Source organism: Fundulus heteroclitus, chromosome 19, assembly GCF_011125445.2.
Source record: "Fundulus heteroclitus isolate FHET01 chromosome 19, MU-UCD_Fhet_4.1, whole genome shotgun sequence".
Lineage (NCBI taxonomy): Eukaryota > Metazoa > Chordata > Actinopteri > Cyprinodontiformes > Fundulidae > Fundulus > Fundulus heteroclitus.
In genome coordinates, this window is record NC_046379.1 from 8205043 (window position 1) to 8225315 (window position 20273).

The 20273-nt window shown below is 39.3% G+C and overlaps 1 protein-coding gene across 1 annotated transcript in view; it reads left to right on the forward strand.

Moving 5' to 3' along the window:
- nrxn3a (neurexin 3a) overlaps nucleotides 1-20273 on the forward strand; it is a 185152-nt gene that overhangs the window by 14522 nt on the left and 150357 nt on the right. The window contains 3 exon segments of the mRNA XM_036150709.1: nucleotides 1623-2716; nucleotides 16892-16912; nucleotides 19662-19688. Of these exon segments, the coding sequence (XP_036006602.1) occupies nucleotides 2032-2716; nucleotides 16892-16912; nucleotides 19662-19688 (733 nt within the window). The 5' untranslated portion in view covers nucleotides 1623-2031.

The window sequence follows — 20273 nt, forward strand, 5'->3', positions numbered from 1 at the left end:
TGCACTGTGTGTCTCCCACTGCTATAGGACTTTTCTGCCAAATCATTTTCTGCCAAATCCCTCCAGAGTGCTCAAACCAAAACTTTAATTAACTCCATCATATTTTAGGTCTGCAAGTTTCTTGCAAAACTGGAACTGAAGCGTCTCTTTAAACTGCCATTTCTCTAACAGAAAAGACAACAGATACATATGGATTAGATGTAGGTACAGTGTTTTTTGAAACAACTTAGACACAGTGGTTTGTTTGGAAATGAAATCAGCGTCTCCATAAAGCATGCCAGCAGATGGAAGCACTAACATTTACTGGTAGATGGCTTATGTTGACTTTGGATTACAGACAATACAGTGGACCAACACCAGCATAAGACATGGCACCCAAATTATCACTGACTGTTGAAACGTTTCATGGGACTTCATGCAACGGGGATTCTGTGCTTCTTCAATCTTGCTCTAGACTCTGGACCACTCTAAGCTGTGGGCCACTGGCTTTTGACCAACTTTCTCTAAACATTTTTGGATACATCACTCTGTGAACAGCCAGCTTCTTTAGTGATGGCCTATTGTGAAATACCCTCCTTGTAGAAGGTATCACAGACTGTCTTCTGGACATTTGTCCAATCAGCAGTCTGTCCCATGATTGTTTAGCCAACTGACAGACAGAGAGACCATTTAGACGCTCAGGAAACCTTTGCTGTTTTTCTTTTTTTTTTTGAGTAAATTAGCTGATTAGGAAGCAACCCCATGAGTTCCTAAATCCCTATATATATATATATATATATATATAAGGCAGACCAATATACCTTGAAGTCACTGTGAACTGTAAACGACCTATTTTACGTTTTTATTTGCAGAATTATATATATAGTATTCTGCAAATAAAAACGTAAAATAGGTTGTTTACAGTTCACAGTGACTTCCAGGTATATATATATATATATATATATATATATTCTGCAAATAAAAACGTAAAATAGGTTGTTTACAGTTCACAGTGACTTCAAGGCAGACCAATATATATATATATATTTTTTTTATAAGATTCAAAAACTAATTTCCAGACACAGAATATTCGTAAATCCATAATCATAAAAATTACCAGAAAGAAAGGATTGAAATATTTCACTCTATGTGCAACTGATCTATATAACTAAGCTTCACTTTCTGATATGATTAAAAAAATTTTTTTAACTTTTACACAATGTTCACATTTTTTGAGACGGGCCTGTGTATCACTTCTGGCCTGGGAACACCTGATTCCCCAGAGTACCACTAAGTATAGCATTTCCTCCTGCATCTAGTACTTACTGAGAAAATGAACAGTGGATTTAAATCTTGTTCTCAAAAAATTCTAAAAGACTAAGAATGGGCAGATTATTGGCAGAAATTGGTAGTAGGTAAAAAAAAAATGCAATTGTTTGAAGATGTTGGCGTTATCTCAAGAATGGTACCTTTACAAGTCTTGCATTAACTGACCCCTAGTAACTTTGCATGCTTCACCCCCTTATTTAATAATTGTAAACTTTTAGGATATGTTTGATGGATGCATGTTGAAACTATTTTTGCAAGTTAAGTGTTGGTGACCCTTTGCTGATCTCCCACCTTCCTCTTTTTTTCCCCAACAGTGATGAAACTGAGAGAAACCAGAGGATCCACTCACACCTCCACTTCTCATATGACAACATGGAGGAAATCCCACTTACCCTTATAACCAGAGACGATCATCGTACCAGACCGTACACCAAAAATAATGCTCTGAAGATTAAAAAAGCATAATAAACAGAAAAGGATTCCTCTGCACGATCACTGCCTTGAAGTACCTGGACAATTTCTTATTCTTAAGACTGTTAACTCCAATGACTGTTATCCTTCTATCTCCCTGCTCCCTTTAAAAGCATATTTTTGTAAGAAATATCTATATGAATATATCTCAGTACATATTGTGGATAGAACTGGACTCCTGAAATTCAGCCCAAATATTTCCATCTCATTAAATCTCTGCGGAACATTTTCGAGGATAAACTCTTTGCAGCAATGGATCTTGTAGGTTTTTCTATCAGACTGCAGTTACTCCTCAGCTCCTGTCTCGGATTGGAATTTTTAGGTACTCCAGGTCAGTGGGCACGCTACCTCCGCTGGGACGCCAGCACTCGCGGTGACCTCAGCTTTCAGTTCAAGACGGAGGCCTCCGAGTCGCTGCTGCTGTACTTCGACGATGGAGGATACTGTGACTTTCTGCAGCTGGCGGTGGTGGAGGGTCGGCTGCAGCTGCGCTTCAGCATCGACTGCGCTGAGACCACAGTTGTCTCCGACAGGCGGGTGGACGACGGCAGCTGGCACGCCGCCACGCTGAGCAGGTATAACCTGCGCACGGTACTGGTGCTGGACGGCCAGGCCAAAGCCGACGAGGTGAAACCTCAGCGTCAGTTCATGAAAATAGTCAGCGACCTGTTCCTGGGTGGAGTACCTCAGGATATCCGCAACGGTGCACTTACACTGCCTACAGTGCGAACCATGCAACCCTTCAGGGGAACAATTACAGACCTCAAGTTTGGCAGCTCACAGCCCCTGTTCCTGGGAAGCCTTAAGGTGCCCCTGGAGTCAGAAGGTTGGTGCACTGTCAACCCGTGTGAGAACGGTGGAACGTGCATGGTGATAGACGGAGAACCGGTCTGCGACTGCTCCAAAACGGAATACAAGGGCCGCTTGTGTAACGAAGGTAAGACGAGACTTCTCTTTTTTTCTCTTTTTTTTTTTTTAATGATGCATCCTGAGGTTTATCAGAGCTCCAACTGTGAAACACACTCCCCTTGAAATCATTTTAGCAAATTAAGTAATCTGATCTTAAAACTGCTTTTTAAGACCTTTCTATAAACTATAAATATTTTCCAAAAATATATATTTTTTTAAATAACGTCTACCTTTTACTGTAAATGATTGATAGTACCCTCATGTTCATCAGTGTTTCATGGGATACTTTATGTATGATGCTTTGTATGTGAAGAACTCAATGGATTGAACTAGTGTTGTATAACCAAATCAGGAATTGGTCTTGAAAAGTACATAAGCTCACATGTGCTTTCCTGCCTGAAAAACCCACTTTGGTCTCACAAGGAGGGATGGGAAATACCTATAGTAGATTGATTACAGGAGCAGAATGAAAACTTTGTGCTCTCCCCTGTGGAGATATCAGTGAATCCATTGATTCTAATACAGCTACCCTTAAAGACCAAGAAGACACAAGACTTTTCCAACCAAAAATTAACCACAGCAGTAGAGATGTGGTATATAAAACCATCTAGACTGTATTTTAAGAGTTGCATATCAGATGTTTTAATTATTTTTTTTATTATCTCCAAAGTGGTTGCATTTGTAAATCAGAGCTGGTGCTATAGCAATTCTTAATAAATATAACAATTATTTCAACCAAAGTTTGTTCATGCTAATTTTCATTAAGCTAGTGAAAGCTTTTTGAATATGTTTTAATGTTAGCAAATTATATTCAATAATTTCCACTCACTTTCTTTATTAGTTGCACATCAATCCATCTGTGTCAGATTGGTTATGTTGCCAATTGGTGCTGACGTTCACCTGGTTGCAAATCTTGCACATCATGTATTTTTGATCCATGCTTTTGCCTTAGAATCCTAACTGTCCCCATACTAATCAAATGAGTTTACCTTTTTTATTTGATAAATGCTGATGATGCCAGTCATTCCTCTCCTTCGCCATTTCGTACAGTTGCTGTTGTGTACAGAAACAAGGGACATTTCTATCCTTAACCCGTCTTTCTGCCATCTTTTTTTGCTGACTTTCCAACCTAAGGGCATTCTGCTTTTGCAAAGAATAGACATTTTCGGAATTTAGGAGACTCCAGAATAGGTGCACCCTTCTTTCATAAGCGGGTTTTGAAGATTACAGGGTTTTGTGAGAGTTTTGGAGACAAAATTGAAATTTAATGATCAATTTGAAAAATTGAAGAGCCCTACTCATTCCTCAGTGTGGCAAAATCATGAAAGTGGCATTGAGAGCCTGCAATCATGTATTAAGTGATTTAATTAGCACGGTTTTTGGTGGAAAAACCCCAAAAGGTAAATAATGACCCTAAAATTTTCTTTTCTGTTACGAAGAATCAAAGATCCTCATTTTAATCAGTTTTATGTTAGGTACTATATATATATATATATATATATATATATATATATATATATATATATATATATATATATATATATATATATATATATATATATATATATTGAAGGTTGTACGCTTGTGAAAGATACTACATGCCTTTTAAAGTTCCTGTTTATTCCCAATCGGCGTGCCTTTTTCTCTGTGTAGATCGTTCCTGCCCTTCCACCCGGTATCATTGTATCAGCTGTGCTGTAAAATCAGAAAGCTAATCAAAGCACAGTTAACCAGGGAGGCCCAGGTTAATGGCATCGGTCCTGCAGGCAGTGATAAGGGTGCCTCTGGGGAGAATGGAACCTCCTGAGCCTCATTTCTTCTCCCAATCACGAGATGGCAGGTGTTTTTATATCACATCCCTTTGTGCAGAGATTTCTGCGTGTTTCACTCGCTCTGCAGCTGGCAGACTAAAATTGATTTCTATTAAAAGCAAAGCCTTTTACTCATTTCCCCTCCCTGCTGGCCAAATACCAGAGACTTTCATCTGCTTTACGCTGAAACTTCCTGTCGCTGGATGAGTCGGGAGCTGAGAGTATTCAGTGAAATTGCAATCAAGCAGCATATTAAACAGATTCAGGCACCTCTTTTTTATCTGCTCTGAAAAAGGAAAAAAAAAATCAAACTATGAACTTAATTATTCACAATCAATACACATTCTTCAGGTTTTCCAAATCAGTGGCTTCCAGCTGCTGAGGAGACACAATAATCTGAAGCCGTATAAAATAATCAATACTACTTTAGATGAGAAAGTTTCTCTGTAATTAATTCAGATCAGATGTGATTACTTTGTATGTATTGGTTCTACAGTTTTTACCCTCTTGATCTCTCATTGTGAGGCCCTTCTCCTGAGTAAATATGGAATTTACATCCTATTTGGGTGGTTTCCAAATCCTCTGCATACAGAAATGGGGCCAGCAAATCTGGAATTCAAAGATTACAAAATGAATTTCAGTCCTTCTTGGTTTTTTTTTAATTTGTCTGCTGATTAAATGTGTAGCATTTTCCTGACAAGATGATCTTTGTATTCTTTGTTGTTTGTTGTATTTCAATGTGTGTTCATTAAAACAGCAGTGAACAAGCCACAGAGAGAAGGATTAAAGAAAATCTAATGTCTAATATCTTCTTACATCAACCAAGACTGAGTTGAGAGCAGCCTCAGTAGAAACACATTCCACCCTTCTTTAGTTCCAGGGTATCAGAGACGAATAAAAATGATCTGGTCTTCATGAGTTTCTAAAATTGTTGTCATTCCAACCACATGTCTACAAAACAGCAGTTATTTTTTAGCATATATGGAGGAAAAATAAAAAAAGAAACCGTGTGAAGACCTAAGCTCACCCCATGAACCGCGTGTAGCTCCAACATTAGCATCTGTAACTATAGGTGTCGTCTTTCTTCTTTCTCACATTGGTACAGAGGAACTTTGGCTTACTTACCTTTTTAAACGGTGCTTTAGTTCATGGATGTTTGAAGACATTTGTTTCTGGACAGCTCCGTTAAGGTATTAACGCAGCATTTCATGGGAACACCTTGATTCTTTTCTTTCCTTACCATCCTGTTGTAGATTTGCTGCCTTGCCAAGCTCATTGTACTGTTGATGACCTAATTTGGGCCAAGCTTCAGCTGTCAAACGTATTGCATCCTTTTTGAGTCTGGAGCACTTTCTTATGTAGCCCTCCATTACATCGCATGCCATTTGGTATGGATATACATGCAAATCTGCTGCTGTGTTTTAAAGCCGACCATCTCTATTTTGGTCTCATCTGTCCAAAGGGCATTGTTCTAGAAGTCTTGTGCTTAGTTGTAGATGCAACATTGCAAACACAAAGTTTTGCTGCCACATGCTTTTTACAGATAACAGTTTTTTTTTCTTTTAACCTGAACTAAATGTCCTGTTTTTTTTAACCTTTGCATTTAACACGCTGACTGGGACAGCAACTTCCAGTACTTCTTGTTTTTCTTTACGCTGAAATCATTTCTTAAAGACCTTGGCTAGGTGGTTGGGGTTCATTGTCCTCCTGCAGAAAAAGGGGCCAGTCATATCCCTCCCTGATGTTATTGACTGATGGATAATCGTCTGCCTGTAGGTCTCAGCACTGACAACACCAATAATCCTGAACAAATCTCAAGCTCTATTTGCAGAAATTTAGGCCCAATTTGCAAGGAACCTCCACGATTGCCTCTCCAGCCTTTTGCCAAGCTAACTGCATTCTGCTATTGCCAAAGATTTCAAATATTGTCTCATCATTCCAGAGCATGAGCTGCTTCTTTCTGCACACAGTTACCATGTTTTTATGTGAGTCATTGGACCTTGTTTCCATGTCAGAGGTGCAGGATTTTGGCTTGCACTCTTCCATGAAGACCACTTCTGGCCAGACTTTTCCAGACACTAGAGATGGGTGTGGGAGCCAAATTTAGCTCATATATGTTTTAGACTATAAATGAGTGCAGTGTGTGTTTTGTATAAGGTGTATCTCTTTTATTAAAATAAGCAATAAACTGCTAATGTCATCGAATAGGTTAAGCTGAAAAACATTTGTTTATCTTAATGTAGATTTAAAAATGTTAGTCTGTAAAAAGTCTTATTTTGGTAAATTCCTGGTAGAGCAGTGAAGGGGTTACTACTGCTACTGAAACGCTGTTTGTGCCTAAGGGTGGCTGTGAGGCAGCAGCTACAGTTTAGGCTAAAATGAACTATAAGTGAAATTTCACCACTAGGTGAGCTGCTGAGCACTGTCTGTAGACCAAAGCAGGATGTGTGACAAGCCACGCCTCTTTCTACCTACAAAATCTGAGCTGTTATCTGTTTCAATATTAAAGTGCATAAGGATCATGGTGTGTAGCTCACAAATCCTCGGGGCTGCACTATAACAATGCTAACTGTTGAGACTGAGCGATTTGGCTTAAAAATAAAATCTCAGATTCTGTCATAGCAAATCCAACTAATCGATTTTTTTGGAAACTCCTTTTCATTTCACAAAAATACATTTAAAAACGTACTTTTATTTGAAGCATTTCATCTGGCAGTTGACCTGAATTCAAAGTGCAACTAAATACAAGCTGTGAAACATGCTTGTAAACAATGAAAATATTACAAAATTTTGCTGCTAGTGGTATTACACAATAAGCTAAGACATACTTCACTTGTGTAACTTCAAACTAACTTAAAAAAAGTACATTAATAAATTAAAGCGGTTCGTATTGAAAAAAAAAGTTTCCTCTTTACAATATTTTGACAATATATTCATCAGTGCTTGCTGTTCCTCTCTATCAAAGCCCAATGAGTGCATTGGCAAATCAAATCCGACTTTCAAAAAATTCAATCTTGAAAAACAGGATTTTGAATTAATCGATTTAAATGGATTTATCGCCCAGCCTTAGCTGGGCTATCGGCTACTCGCCTCACATAACACTAACGCCAGGCCCATTTCTGGTCAAATTCCAACAATTAACCCACATGTCACAATTGTAGCATTAAATTTAATCAAATCAACATAGCAACACAAATATAACAAGACCGTTACACCAACAAAAACAAACATTTGTCTGGAGGAGTAAAGCTAGCTCTGAGTCAAATTGAAGCTGCTTCTGCTCTCGACCATGGAAACACGAGGCCAAAGTTAAACCTCATTTAGTCTCTTTCCTTAAATGACAACTTCTTTGTTTCTTCTTTTGTGTGTGGTAATATTAGGTCCTGATCATGTTTAGGTGAACGTGGTGGTGGCATTTTATGGGCAGGGAGGGGCAAAGCCTTGAGTGGCAGCTGTTCACATGGATATACATGGATGACCAGCTTGTAAACGAGAGACTGGAGAACAACACAGTTGTGTGACTTCATACCGTATCGTTGATTATTACTCCTTTAAAAAAGCTCTGAGCGACATAGTTTTCTTACAGTAGCCTTTTCTGTCTTAGAGATGGCAGCCTTTGACTACTCCTGCTAGAATACAAGTTGTGGAATAAACCTTTGTTTCTTTCACTGGAGCCATGTGCGCGTTTATTCATCTGTGACCAAGGACACTGCATGAGTAAACCCATTCAGGAAGCCTCAGCTGTATAATGGGTGTACCTGGGTCCAACTGATTTTGGCCAGATGGGAACTGATGGCACAGCTGGATGCCTTTCCGATTCTGTGTTTTTAATCTGTTGCATTTGTTTCATCGGCCGACCATAGTGTCCACGATCCTCAGCGTTGCCCTTTCCTTCTTCAGAAGAGCTTGAGCAGCAAGTCTTGAAACACCAGCATGCTCTGAATTATTTGTTTGAAACAGACCTTGCTGATGCAGTATAAGTAACTTGCGTCTTGTTGCTGGGCTCGGGGCCTGCCACGGTGTATGACCTAGGACATAAAACTGTCTTCCAAAACCTCCACTTGGTCGCAGAGTTTGGCTGTTACCCAATCTTACGCCTCCTACACAGATCAAATATTGAAGTGAATTATATATTTTTTGTTTGCTCATTTTTGCATGTTGTAAATTGATAAAAAAACAAACTGGGATTATAAAATCTTTAAAAGTACATCTTAATAACTGTTGCATGAGAACATTTTGTTCTGAGATAATGCTTGGAAGTTCCAGATCTAAACAAAACAAGAAGACCAACAGAAAACAGCCTATTTATTAAGAACAAGCGTTGAAAACACTGCAAAGGCCGATTGGAATGCGAATGTTTCTTATGCTGCCTAAAATCACCAAACTTTGAACAAATTTCAGCCTCTAATGAAAATCCAAAAGGAGAGTGCCCTATTGCCTTTACAGCAGCTGCTAAGTTCAGCCAGGCCAACCGGCATGACGTCGACGTCGACATTTGAAATATGGTATACAGACAGAATCCTCCAAAACACGGGTTTAAGAGTTGTGTCCCAAAACAAAGAGGAAGTCTGCCCCTTTTGGTCAAAGGGTAATCTTTCAGGATTTTTCAGATGTTACACATGTCTAACTTTGACAAACTCCTCCTATAGATATTGAGATATCGAGTTGAAATTTGGTTAGGATCCACTTAAGGCATGGAGGAATAAAAGACATCCTGGCAGTAAATTTTTTAGCTATCTAGGGGGCGGGTACAGGTTTCAAACTTTGCCTCGTCGCCACAGGTTTCTGTGGTGACTAACCTTCCATGACAGTCTGTAGGTGTTTCAAACTTTGTCTAACAACAGTTAAATATTTTAAATGACACATTCATACTATGGGAAGTCTTCATTATCCCTTTGCCAACAAACAGGAAGTGACCAAAATTTCCTCCAAGAACATTGGATCTTTGCTAAATTTGGAAGACTTCTCTCCGGAGCATAAGCAAGCCTGAGTGAACGTAACATCGTGGCTTGCTCATAGTACCGCCTTGAGCCACAGGCCCAATATGAGGTGGCGTTGCAGAAAAACCGCGGTCAAAACACATGCCAGGGCAGCACTGAGGTGCCAGGGCTTTTCAACGGTGCTAGCAACTTTAATTCGTGATAGATGTGCAAATTTAAATGCATACCCTTCACTGCCTCGTGTGGAAGAGCGTCTGGTTTTACCTGACATTTGATAAGCATCGTATGATGGCTCATTATGACAGAGTAAAAGGTTCTCCTTGACTCTGAAATGCAGTGGGAGGGCAGTACATGCAAATGCAAGAAGCATGATTAAAATCTTCAGGATTTGTCTTCTGGGAAACATGAATATTCAGCTCTCAGTTTCTGCAGCTGACCTAATGTTATCAAGAAAAAATAAATTGAATTTAAAAAAAAAAGAAATGACCATAAAATGCACTGAATGTTACTGCTTTGGTTCTTAATTACCTGGCATTAATTCCATGGTGCCTCCACTTCTTTTTCCCAGAAGGATACAGTATTCCACACATCTTTTACCAAAAGGTTGTTTTCTCCTAATTCTATTGCTGCACACCTTTTCCCTCAGTGGTTTGTCTCTCTAAACAACCACCTCCTTCCACCGCCTTGGAACATGATGCATGACTCAGCACTGCTTCGGAGTGGCTGCACCATTGACCCCCGTACGATAATGGCCTGCTTTTCCCTACCTTGATTTACAGTCTCCATGTTGGAACCTGTTTCTGCTCCAGATTTATGTCTGGCTTTCCCTCTCTCAGTCGTCTGGCTGCCTGGCTGCCTCCTGCGAGGCGGTGATAGGTGACAGGAAGCAGGGAACCTAAGCAGCCCTGAGAGAATTTAGATTAGTTATTGTTAAGGTATAAATAACAGCTTTAATGAGGCTGACTGAGCTGGATTGGTGGGGGTGCCTGCTGTTAGGATAATGTCGAATAACTGAAAGTCAGCTAAACACAGTTTTACAAATGTTAAAAATAATTTTCCCTACTTAAAACATGAGAAACCTCCAAGATTATGTGGATGAACAGTCAGGAATTGAAGAATGTTTTTTTTTCTTTTTTCTTTTTCGTTATAGCGTGCAGATAAGCAGTAGGTCCGTTTCTGCAGGACTCTTTAAGGGCTGGATTAAATAAATGTGAGGTAACAATAACGCATTTCCAGTAGGGGCTCTCCAGGTGATCGAGAATGAAAACAAAAACTGGAAGTCCTGACAGAATTCCAGACAAACCTGAAGAGAATCTGAATTAATAAGAACACAAATACTGGGCCTCCCTACTGAAGCTGCTACCCCCGTGACCCGACCCTGGATAAGCGGAAGAAGACGGACGGACAAATACACTTTTTTTCCTGTGGTTTTAATATACTAATGTGAGTAATCAGACTTCAGCTTGTTTCCTTTCTGCTACCTGCCGTTCTTGTGAGTCGGACGAGTGTTCAGGCTTCAGTTTGACTTCCTGCAAGGATTGAGTAAATTTGGAAATGTTATGCTCCAGCACATTCTTATATTTGTATACCTCGGGATAGCTTTGCCAGATAATTGAGACATCTGAAGCACTTTAGTCACTCTCAAGACAGTGTCTAATGTGTTATGTAAGGACCATTACAGGATGGGGGAGTTAAAGTTCACCCACTACTGTTATGCCTCTAATACTCCCAGTGGAGGTAGTCGAAGAGTTATGTTGATGACTAGATGAGAAAGGGTAGGTGGTGCATCAGTGCTTCGTTATAAGTTATAAGTACAGCTGCTACTGGCTTACTCCCATGAAGGGTTTATTTACCTAAGCACATCCCATAATATCACTGAAGTGGTTGGAAGGCTCAGCATCGTGATGGTTTTACTCATTTCCAAGGCAGCTGAGAACATGGCTGGCGCGATGACCTCACAACTGAAACACTAAACCCGGGCATCGAGTCATTACCCAAAGTCTGTCCAAGACAACTGCAGCGACGGCTCCAGCTCAAATCAGAGTCCACAAAGTGAAGATTTATATGACGTTTAATCTAGTGAGGAAGAAGACGTCCATGCAAATGTTGCTTGAGTGGAGTCAATTGAAGACTTGAACTGGCTCACTGCGAAGGGATGTGAGAAAGTGCTGGAGAACAGAGGGTTCTTTGTCAAGAAGAACAAGATGCAGGCTTTTTATTTCATCTATCTGAATTTATTGTGAATAAAATACAATTAAATAAATGTCCATGACTACTCTCACTGTTGTGGAACCTGGGCCCCGATCGATTGTCCCACCCCGTATGACACGATGTCTTTAAGAAGGCGCCTGGTTATTGGGATTGCTTTGAGTGAAAGACTAACTTCTTGAGTACAAACCGATACTTTTACCCTGCTGTGAGAGGCTCCCATGCTAAACATAGATTGTTCACTGACTTGCAGGTTTAGGTGCCACAAATGCTGGGTTCAGGTGAAAAAAAAGTATGTCGAAGAAAGGGAACACTGTATGTACATAGATCATAGTTGGCAGGGTTCAGCAAAAAGAGCATCTGAGCGCTGCAGGATGAAGCAGCAGACCACAACAAATGAAGCCCTGTTGTGACACCAGACTGATCACGGATGAACTGTGCAGATTTTAGATGACTGGAGGTCTGTCTCTAGTGATGATATGAGTACTGACTCATTATGATACAACAGAGACTAGAAGTCAGCACAAATTTATGGTGGTCACTATGTCATGTCATTTCAAAAGACCTCGGAATCCGGGTGAGGAAGCTGTGTGGTGCAACTGCCAACAGCCAGACTCTAGCCCGGAGCGTGAGTGTTTATATGATATTACTGAGAGTAGAATAAAATGACATAAGGTTTAGGTAAATAAAACATTTAACTTTGAAATTAGGTGAGACAGTCACCAGTAAATAGCCTGTCAAATAAATCTGATTTTATTTATTCATTTGATAGGGGACAGTGCAATTTACTAAAACATATGACATGACAATTCATGAGATAAAAAATCCAGAATTAGCTAAAGGCTATTTTTCATCTGTAGTTACCTGGCCATTATGTTAAAAAAGCAGTACAATACAGGAATATAAGGCATTAGATTGAACTAGACAGATCCTGACACAAAGACAATAAAACACTGCTGCTAAGAAAATAAAAACAATACAGTACAGCGTAAATATCCAAATATAGCACAACCAATGTAAGGCAAGGCAAGGCAAGGCAAATTTATTTATATAGCACAATTCAGTACAGGGACAATGCAAAGTGCTTTACATGATTAAAATATAGCAAATTAAAACAGAATAAAAGCAAGTAGGAATAAAATGTAGATAGAAATTAGAACAAAGAAGTGGTGATTCAGTTAACTAGAACAGTTGAAGGCAATCCTAAACAAATGTTTTTAATCTTGATTTAAAGGAACTCAGGCTTTCCGCACCTTTACAATTTTCTGGAAGTTTGTTCCAGATAAGTGGAGCATAGGAACTAATGTAACTAACTAATGTAGTTTTAGTGTTGAAAGATGGATATATCTACAAGCTATTTTTTCAAATGTTTAGTGGATGCCTATAAATTGATATTTGTCTGATTTAGTTTAGTTAATTCTGAGCAGGATTTAGTCAAATCTAACTTTTGACTGTTGGATGAAATATTAGTGAAATAAAAAGTTAAAGCAAATATATTTAGCCTTTTTTATTGTATTTTATTTTTTTACAGATTTGCATAACTACCAGTAGTCCACTGGTACATCCAGACTGAATGTAATGTTTACCTATATGATTCTCCCCAAAATGTTTCTCTTATAACTTTGGTCCCAGTAGTTTATGCTGCTGTGCACATTTAGATTTGCTCACAAATTCTCCTCAAGAACCTTTAAAACAGGTTATTACCATCTTAGCATGCAGGGAGGACCTATAACCCCACAGCTCATACTAGCACACATCCCAAATGGGAACTTCTGTTGGATATTTTTAAACGACCTTTATTTTGCCACCAATCCATAAAATTCCAGTTTATGGAGTGCATGATGTACACAAAAGCATGGCACACATTTCAGATGTATTTATTATTATGTAACAGCATATACAGAATGTTTAAAATAATTAGATGAAAAAAAGGACAAATTAAGAAAAAAAAATGCTAATGTAAAAAATTGGTTACATTGGTGTACATTTGCAAAACATTTAGGATAACTAGGAAGGGAACATATTCATTTCCTGATTATGGATTACTTTGCATTGATGTGTTGTGTAAAATCCCAGTGAAATAAAGTGAAGTTGTAGTTTTAACGTCAAAAATGTGAAAACTTGGCTAATGAGGCTCCATAACCCTCAGATTCCACATGCTTCGTGATCGCTCCGTTCCGTTCACATACATGCACGTCCAACCGACGGAGCAACCATGTTGTTATTTTAACTAATGAGAACAGATCCACATTCTTCGTCACTATGAACGTCACCATCAGCAGACACGCTCTACATCGTTTGGCGTCAAATTATGGAACAACGCCAATTTCCTGCTTCATCGGGTTCCGGCTGGGTCAAGATCCACAACAAACTGGAAAAAGAACGTCAACAACTTCCAGTTTGTTAATGATAAATAGTGTAAATAGAGGTCGCTAAACACAACATAACTTTTTAAATACAATAAAATTAACTGTTTTATTTCAATATCAGATACAAACCACTCTTCTTGCACCAAATAAGGAGGCAGGTTTGTCTTTTTTTAAACATTTAATTTCAAACGTGGTAATCTTTTCCAAATAGATTTGCATTCTGCTTGTAATGATGATGATCGTACATGATCTCCTCAGCCTCCAATAAACTTCGGAGCGGGCCTGGACGGAGTAATCGCGGATGTAGTAGCCGTTGCTTTTCACGGACTCACGGAGGCGGTCTGGGATGGAGCGGACATGTAAAATGTGAAATTACGGGGTCATGACCAGCAGGGCTGTTGATTTGTACTGTTGGTAAATTTCAGGTTTATGCTCTTATGGAGAGAAAGAGTGGCGTCCACAGTATGTCTGCTTTAAACTGGCATTATTCGATACGCGTGCCACTCTGGTCCGACTGTCAGCAAAACGTTTCCGAGGACACTTAAGCTCAATGACTGTTATCAGATTGGCGACTGGAGTGGAAAGTCAAGCAGCTATGGTTTAGGCTGTCTCATCCCTGTCCTCCAAACCTGTTCCGTTCCACATCCTTGGACATCAGATGGGTTCAGCAGGCCTGCCTCGCTGTTCCTCTAGTTGTCCGTGTGTTTATAATATGAACATTAAACGTGGCTGCTGGTGAAATGAGAGATCCTGAAGCTTTTACAGTAAGGATGATGATGATGATGATGATGAATATTAGCAGTAATGGACATATTTATCTGCAGATGTCGTTAATAATCCAGCAGTGGTGAAATACCCCTTGAATCAGTATGCTTTCCCAGTTTCTGCAGCCCATCATGAATCATCCTTTAAGTAATCCACTCTAATCCCCAGATATCCTCACCTATTGAGGTAGAGTTAAAGCAGAATCAAGCACATTCACTTGGATTATGCTTCCGCTGATGAATAAATAAGTTTTGTCTAAAACACGGTGAGATGATATGTGTGAAATTAATCAGGGGGAGCTTCTGAGCTTGCAGCTGTAGGCAGGCGTTAGAAATGCTTGCGACTGTTTGATGGCTCTGCGGGCTCTCACCTTTTTTTATTAAATATTTACGGCTTCACTATCTTCATCTCTCTTGCTGTCTCGCCGAAATGTACTACAAAGTGGCACAATGCGGGAGAAGGAAATCGTCAAAGGAAGTAGGTCAGGATGGAGAAGCAAATGACAGAGCAGCAAGGAGGGCGGAGGATTCCAGCTGTTCATCGGAGAGGCACAATCTCCGCCTGAGAAAAAAACGCAAGATTTACATTATATGAATTTAAACCTCAAAGTTGGATTCTCATTGGCTTTATTCATAGTGGAGTAATTACTGTCTAGGATAATAAGGGCACGGTGGCCGAAGTTATTAACATTTTACATTTTATTTTAGCTGTACAGTATTCCGGAGTTTTAATCTCTTTATATTTTCCTACATGTCATCCAGATTTTCCTGTGACCTTTTAAAGCGCTCTTGATTAGCACTTCCCCACGCTTTTTTTACGGTCTTTCTAAGGCTTTCCTGAGACCTCAGCTATTCCTCTTTAGTTATGTTATGTGCGTTTACCACTTGTATGTGGTGTTGGCTTACAAATAATCCAGATCAACTCTTTTGGCATACTGTTACAATTAAAGATTTTAAGTCATTTTAAGTCATTCTCTGTTTACTGCCCTTTGCAAAGGTTTTCAGATCCCTTTGACATTTTGTCGTGCAACAACTACCACAGACTGCACTGTGATTGGAATTTCATTGAAAGACCAACACTAAATAGTGTTTACTTGTGAAGCAGAAGCAAAAAAGGATACATAGCTTTTGAAATGTATTACAAATAAAAATCCTAAAAGTGTAAGACATGTTTTTATACGCCCCACCTCTTCTTTAACACCCCTAAACAAGTCAAGCCCAACCATTTGGCTTCACAGCAAATACGGATGGGGTTCAGCGCAATATGGGAAACTACGAGATGAGCTGAAAGGTTTTCAGGTTTTATGTTAAGATTCAAAGAAAATATTAATTGGAGTCGAATACTGCTAAAAGTTTATAAAAACACAAAGGAACTGATGTATTTCCCAACAGAAAACCAGCTCTCTTTTCCTCGTAGTAACTGGACTTCTTCCATGTTGGAGCAGCTCAGTTTAAACTGAATTAATATCTAATGCATACCAAATCAACCACCATCTGCTTGTGTTCACGTATTAACACCATAACATGCCCAATTAGTCCGTGCTCCGAACATTTAATGCATCTCAAGTTGATTACTGTTCATTTTTTTTCTGGCAGCTACATTGCTTCTCAGGAGCCCAACTAAGTAGAAACTGCTCTGTAATCAAAGTAAACCTGCAGTTTTCAGATGAAACTCGTCTACCCAGTACGATGTGTCAGCTTCAGGTTTAAATGCCGACAAATCCTGCACTCAAAGCTGATTTTTATTTTTTTATTTTTCAATAAATGTTTGATTTTGATTTGTTCCTGGAAAAGTCTTGGATTCAAAAATACCTCAACCTCAGAGATCTGCCGTTTGATTCAATGGTTGAATTTCTTTAACCGAGCAGCAGTAGAGTAGGTTATCGTGCTTTTCTTCTTTTCAAATGTCATATAACAAGTGTTGCTTGTTTCTCTCCTCACTGTTGGAGCTTCCTGAACTGTAAAGCAGATGCAAATGTTCGTGCAAACTGCCGGCCATTTGCATGGATTGTAAAGTGTTTGAACAGTTGCATGACAGTCATCATGCAAGAACAAAGTGTGTTTCTAACGCTGGTTTCTCTGCTTCTTCTCTCTGTTTCCTTTCATTGCAGGAGTCAGCAAGACTATACCAGGTGAGTTCAAATGGACACCTAATGAAACCAATCAGAACAGAGGACATTGTGCAGTTGCATATTTATAAACGGAGATAATTGAGTCTATCTACATCATGGTCCTAAAGTACCTGCAGAGACGCATAGTTTTAATTGGAATTTGACTCATTCTTTAATGACGTCAGTCAGGTTTTTAGATAATATTTTATCATCAACAGCTACAACTTCAAATAGTGACGAATGAAAAAAAAAACAATGACAGATTCTTCTAACCTATTAGGTTTTAAAGCTATTTATGACATTTGAGAGACAAAACAATGCTGAGACATCTTTGTGGAAATCAGTAAATCAATTAAAGACTGGTCCCAGTTCTGTTGTTTAGTGCTACCACTTGGTTGTTGTAGGAAAGAATATGTTCCTTCTGTTTTTAAAAGGTATTGGATAACAGAAGTATGCTTAACATGTGCAGCTGCAATCACATGTTTCCATCCCATCACCATGATCTTGAATGCTATATTAATTAGTAGCTTTTGATGATTTATCTGAGGCCATATTTTTTTCCGGGGTAGAATGATTATACATCATAAAGCTGCAGTAAATCCTAAAACCACAAATAGGGTTTACTAGCTTGCATTTACTGTCGATTTTCTCTTATTCACCCAAGGCCAAGGTTATACACAAGGACTCAAATATATACATACATCCCCCTACAAGTGCTACTGCTGGTCATTGATTGTATTTAATTTGATAAAGACGAGACCAGTTAAGGTTTGGTGATTGATTACAATTAAGTGCAGCTGCCAACGTAGAAAAAGGAAGAAAGTTTAACAACATCTATTGGACTGACAAATTGTCCAAGGAACTCAGTTATGGTCGGAGAAGAGAAGGCGTAGGATTGCACAAGTTGGGAAGCTTTTTGGAGCCATTTCCAAATAACTAATCGGCGGTTCAAACAACAGTACAAAGTTCAACTTCTACTGGTGTGTCACCACCTTGCAAAAGTCTAGAAGACCCATATTTTCCCCTCTCAGATAAAAGGAAATGTTTGCGCGCAGTGTTCCAAAACAATTACATTTTATGTATATAGGGACAATTCACAACACGTCATCTCTCGGCTCTTTCCAAAGTCAGATTCAATCAAATTCTCCAGACAGATTGGCCGAAAAGTTTCCTATCTAAGGAATTTCAGTAGATTGCATCAAGTCTATGACCAGCAGCATTCACTCCTCCTGAAAGAGCGTAGAGCCACAGTGGACAGTTGTCTGCATTATCGATGGCTTTGCAGCAATCCCTTATACTGAGCATGTATGAAGCGATGTTGGAGAATAAAACTCCCCTTAAACAGGGAAGAAAACCTCCAGCTGAACCAGAACCAGGCTCAGTGTGAACGGTCATCTGCCTCAACTGGCTGCGGGTTTGAACCATCACAGTGCAAGCCTATGTAAACTGGAAGACTGGAACATTGTTCCAGATTGGAACCCTGGTCAGTGGCAATTTGACACTGCCATGGACTAAAAGGCTACCAGCCAAGAAAGAAGGCCTATCTCCATAATCGGGATCTTCAAACTAGATGTGCAGCGGCCCACATAGACAAGCCAAATATCTTCTGGAAATGTCCAGATGTTTTCCTCTTACTCCCATCGGCGAGAGCCAGGGAAAAAGGTCAAAATGACCCTAACTCCCATAGAGGTCATTTAGAATAGATAAAAACTGAACTATTTGGCCACAATGACAAGAACTATGTTTGAAGCGCCCAGACCTACGAACACGTATCAACTCTCATCTATGCCAGTGGTAGCTTCAGGCTGTGGGTCCGTTTTATTCTGCTTGTGGCGTTGGAGTTTTGCAAAATGTGAATGGCATAGTCAAGAAAGACGACGTACTCCAAATTCTTTATGTTCACCTCAGATCAACACCTAGAGGTTTGAAACTCAAATGTGTCAGTTGCAGGTTTTGAAACTCAAACATCGAGGAATCAATAATGTAGCTTCTTAAATAGCCCTGATCACAACCCTCTTGAAAATGTTTGGAGACGGCTGAAAAGTCAGATCTTTGCTCTGATTCAAACCCATTCAAATGAACTCTGCCAAGAAGAGTGGTCCAGTATCCAGTCAGAATGAAAAGAGAGTCCAAAAGTGTCAGAAACCTTTGACAGCAGCCGTATCTCTTTGCTATTTTCTAATTCCCAACAGTTTTATAGAATAAATGTTCATATAAGAGTCTAAAGTCACTCCTTATTGCATGAGGCCCCAAGTTTGTTTTTTAGATTTTGTAAGGTCGTGGCATTTTCCCTCTTGGGTGAGATATACATTTTAGTCTTTAAAACATTTTTACTCTAAGTTCAAAATAAGAAACTCTGTACCTTTTAGGAATAGTTGATCTCCTCATCATCAAGGCAGACAAAAAAAAAAAAGACCAAATTATCATCATGCAGCTTTAACTGGTTTTAAAGTGAAGATTATCATCTCAAAGATGAAAACAATGTACAAAACTTGTTTTTCCTCCCTAAACATAAATCCTACAGTTATGGCAGGTACCAATTGGTTCATCAGGTCAGTTCTGGTTCTGATGTACTGTTTTAATTCTTCTCTAAAAGTGTGGGTTTTTCCCGGGAAGCCTCCTGCTCACACACAGGAAGCTTTGGAAAGTGATTGTGTTCTGATGTCATGCTTTCTCTTCTGAGGGAAAGCATGTTTCATCCCAATACCACAGAGTATTGAAGCTGAGTGTTATCTTTCCTTCTTTCACTTCCCTCTCTTTTCCTCTCAAGGCCTGGCGCACATGATGGCAGAACAAGGTACGCCTTCTTTACTTCTTCTCTGTAAAATTTACTGTTTGTGATCCTGGTGTGGAGCTGCATGTTTTGATGTGGACTGCATGTGCAAAGTGCATGGTTCTGTATACAGAGATGTGTGTGTGTGTGTGTTTAAGAGCTATCATAAGAAATGATCCAACCGGGATTCTTCTGTGTTTACCCAGCCATTTCTCTAAAATATGTCCAGGTAATCTTCGAGAGGCTGAATCACTTATAAACAAGTCCCAAATTTTTGCAGTCACAGGATTACATTTTGTTTAAATTGTTTGGTGCCGTCTTTGTGCAATTTCAGAATTTATGGTTTAAAAGCAAAAGAAGGTAAAAAAAAAAATACAGAAACTCAAAAGTAATCATTTTCCATGTAATGTTCAGAGCTTCACTTTTTTGGCTTAGCACTTTCTTCATAATGACAGACTGGAGCAGTGCCCGTTTTACCGCAGACCAGGCACTAATTGATCTCTCCATCTCCCGCTCCATCCTACAATCACCCGTGAAGAACATACACATACAAAAACAACTCTTATAACTCCTATTTCTCAGCAGTTCTGTTGCAGATTTACTGCTATT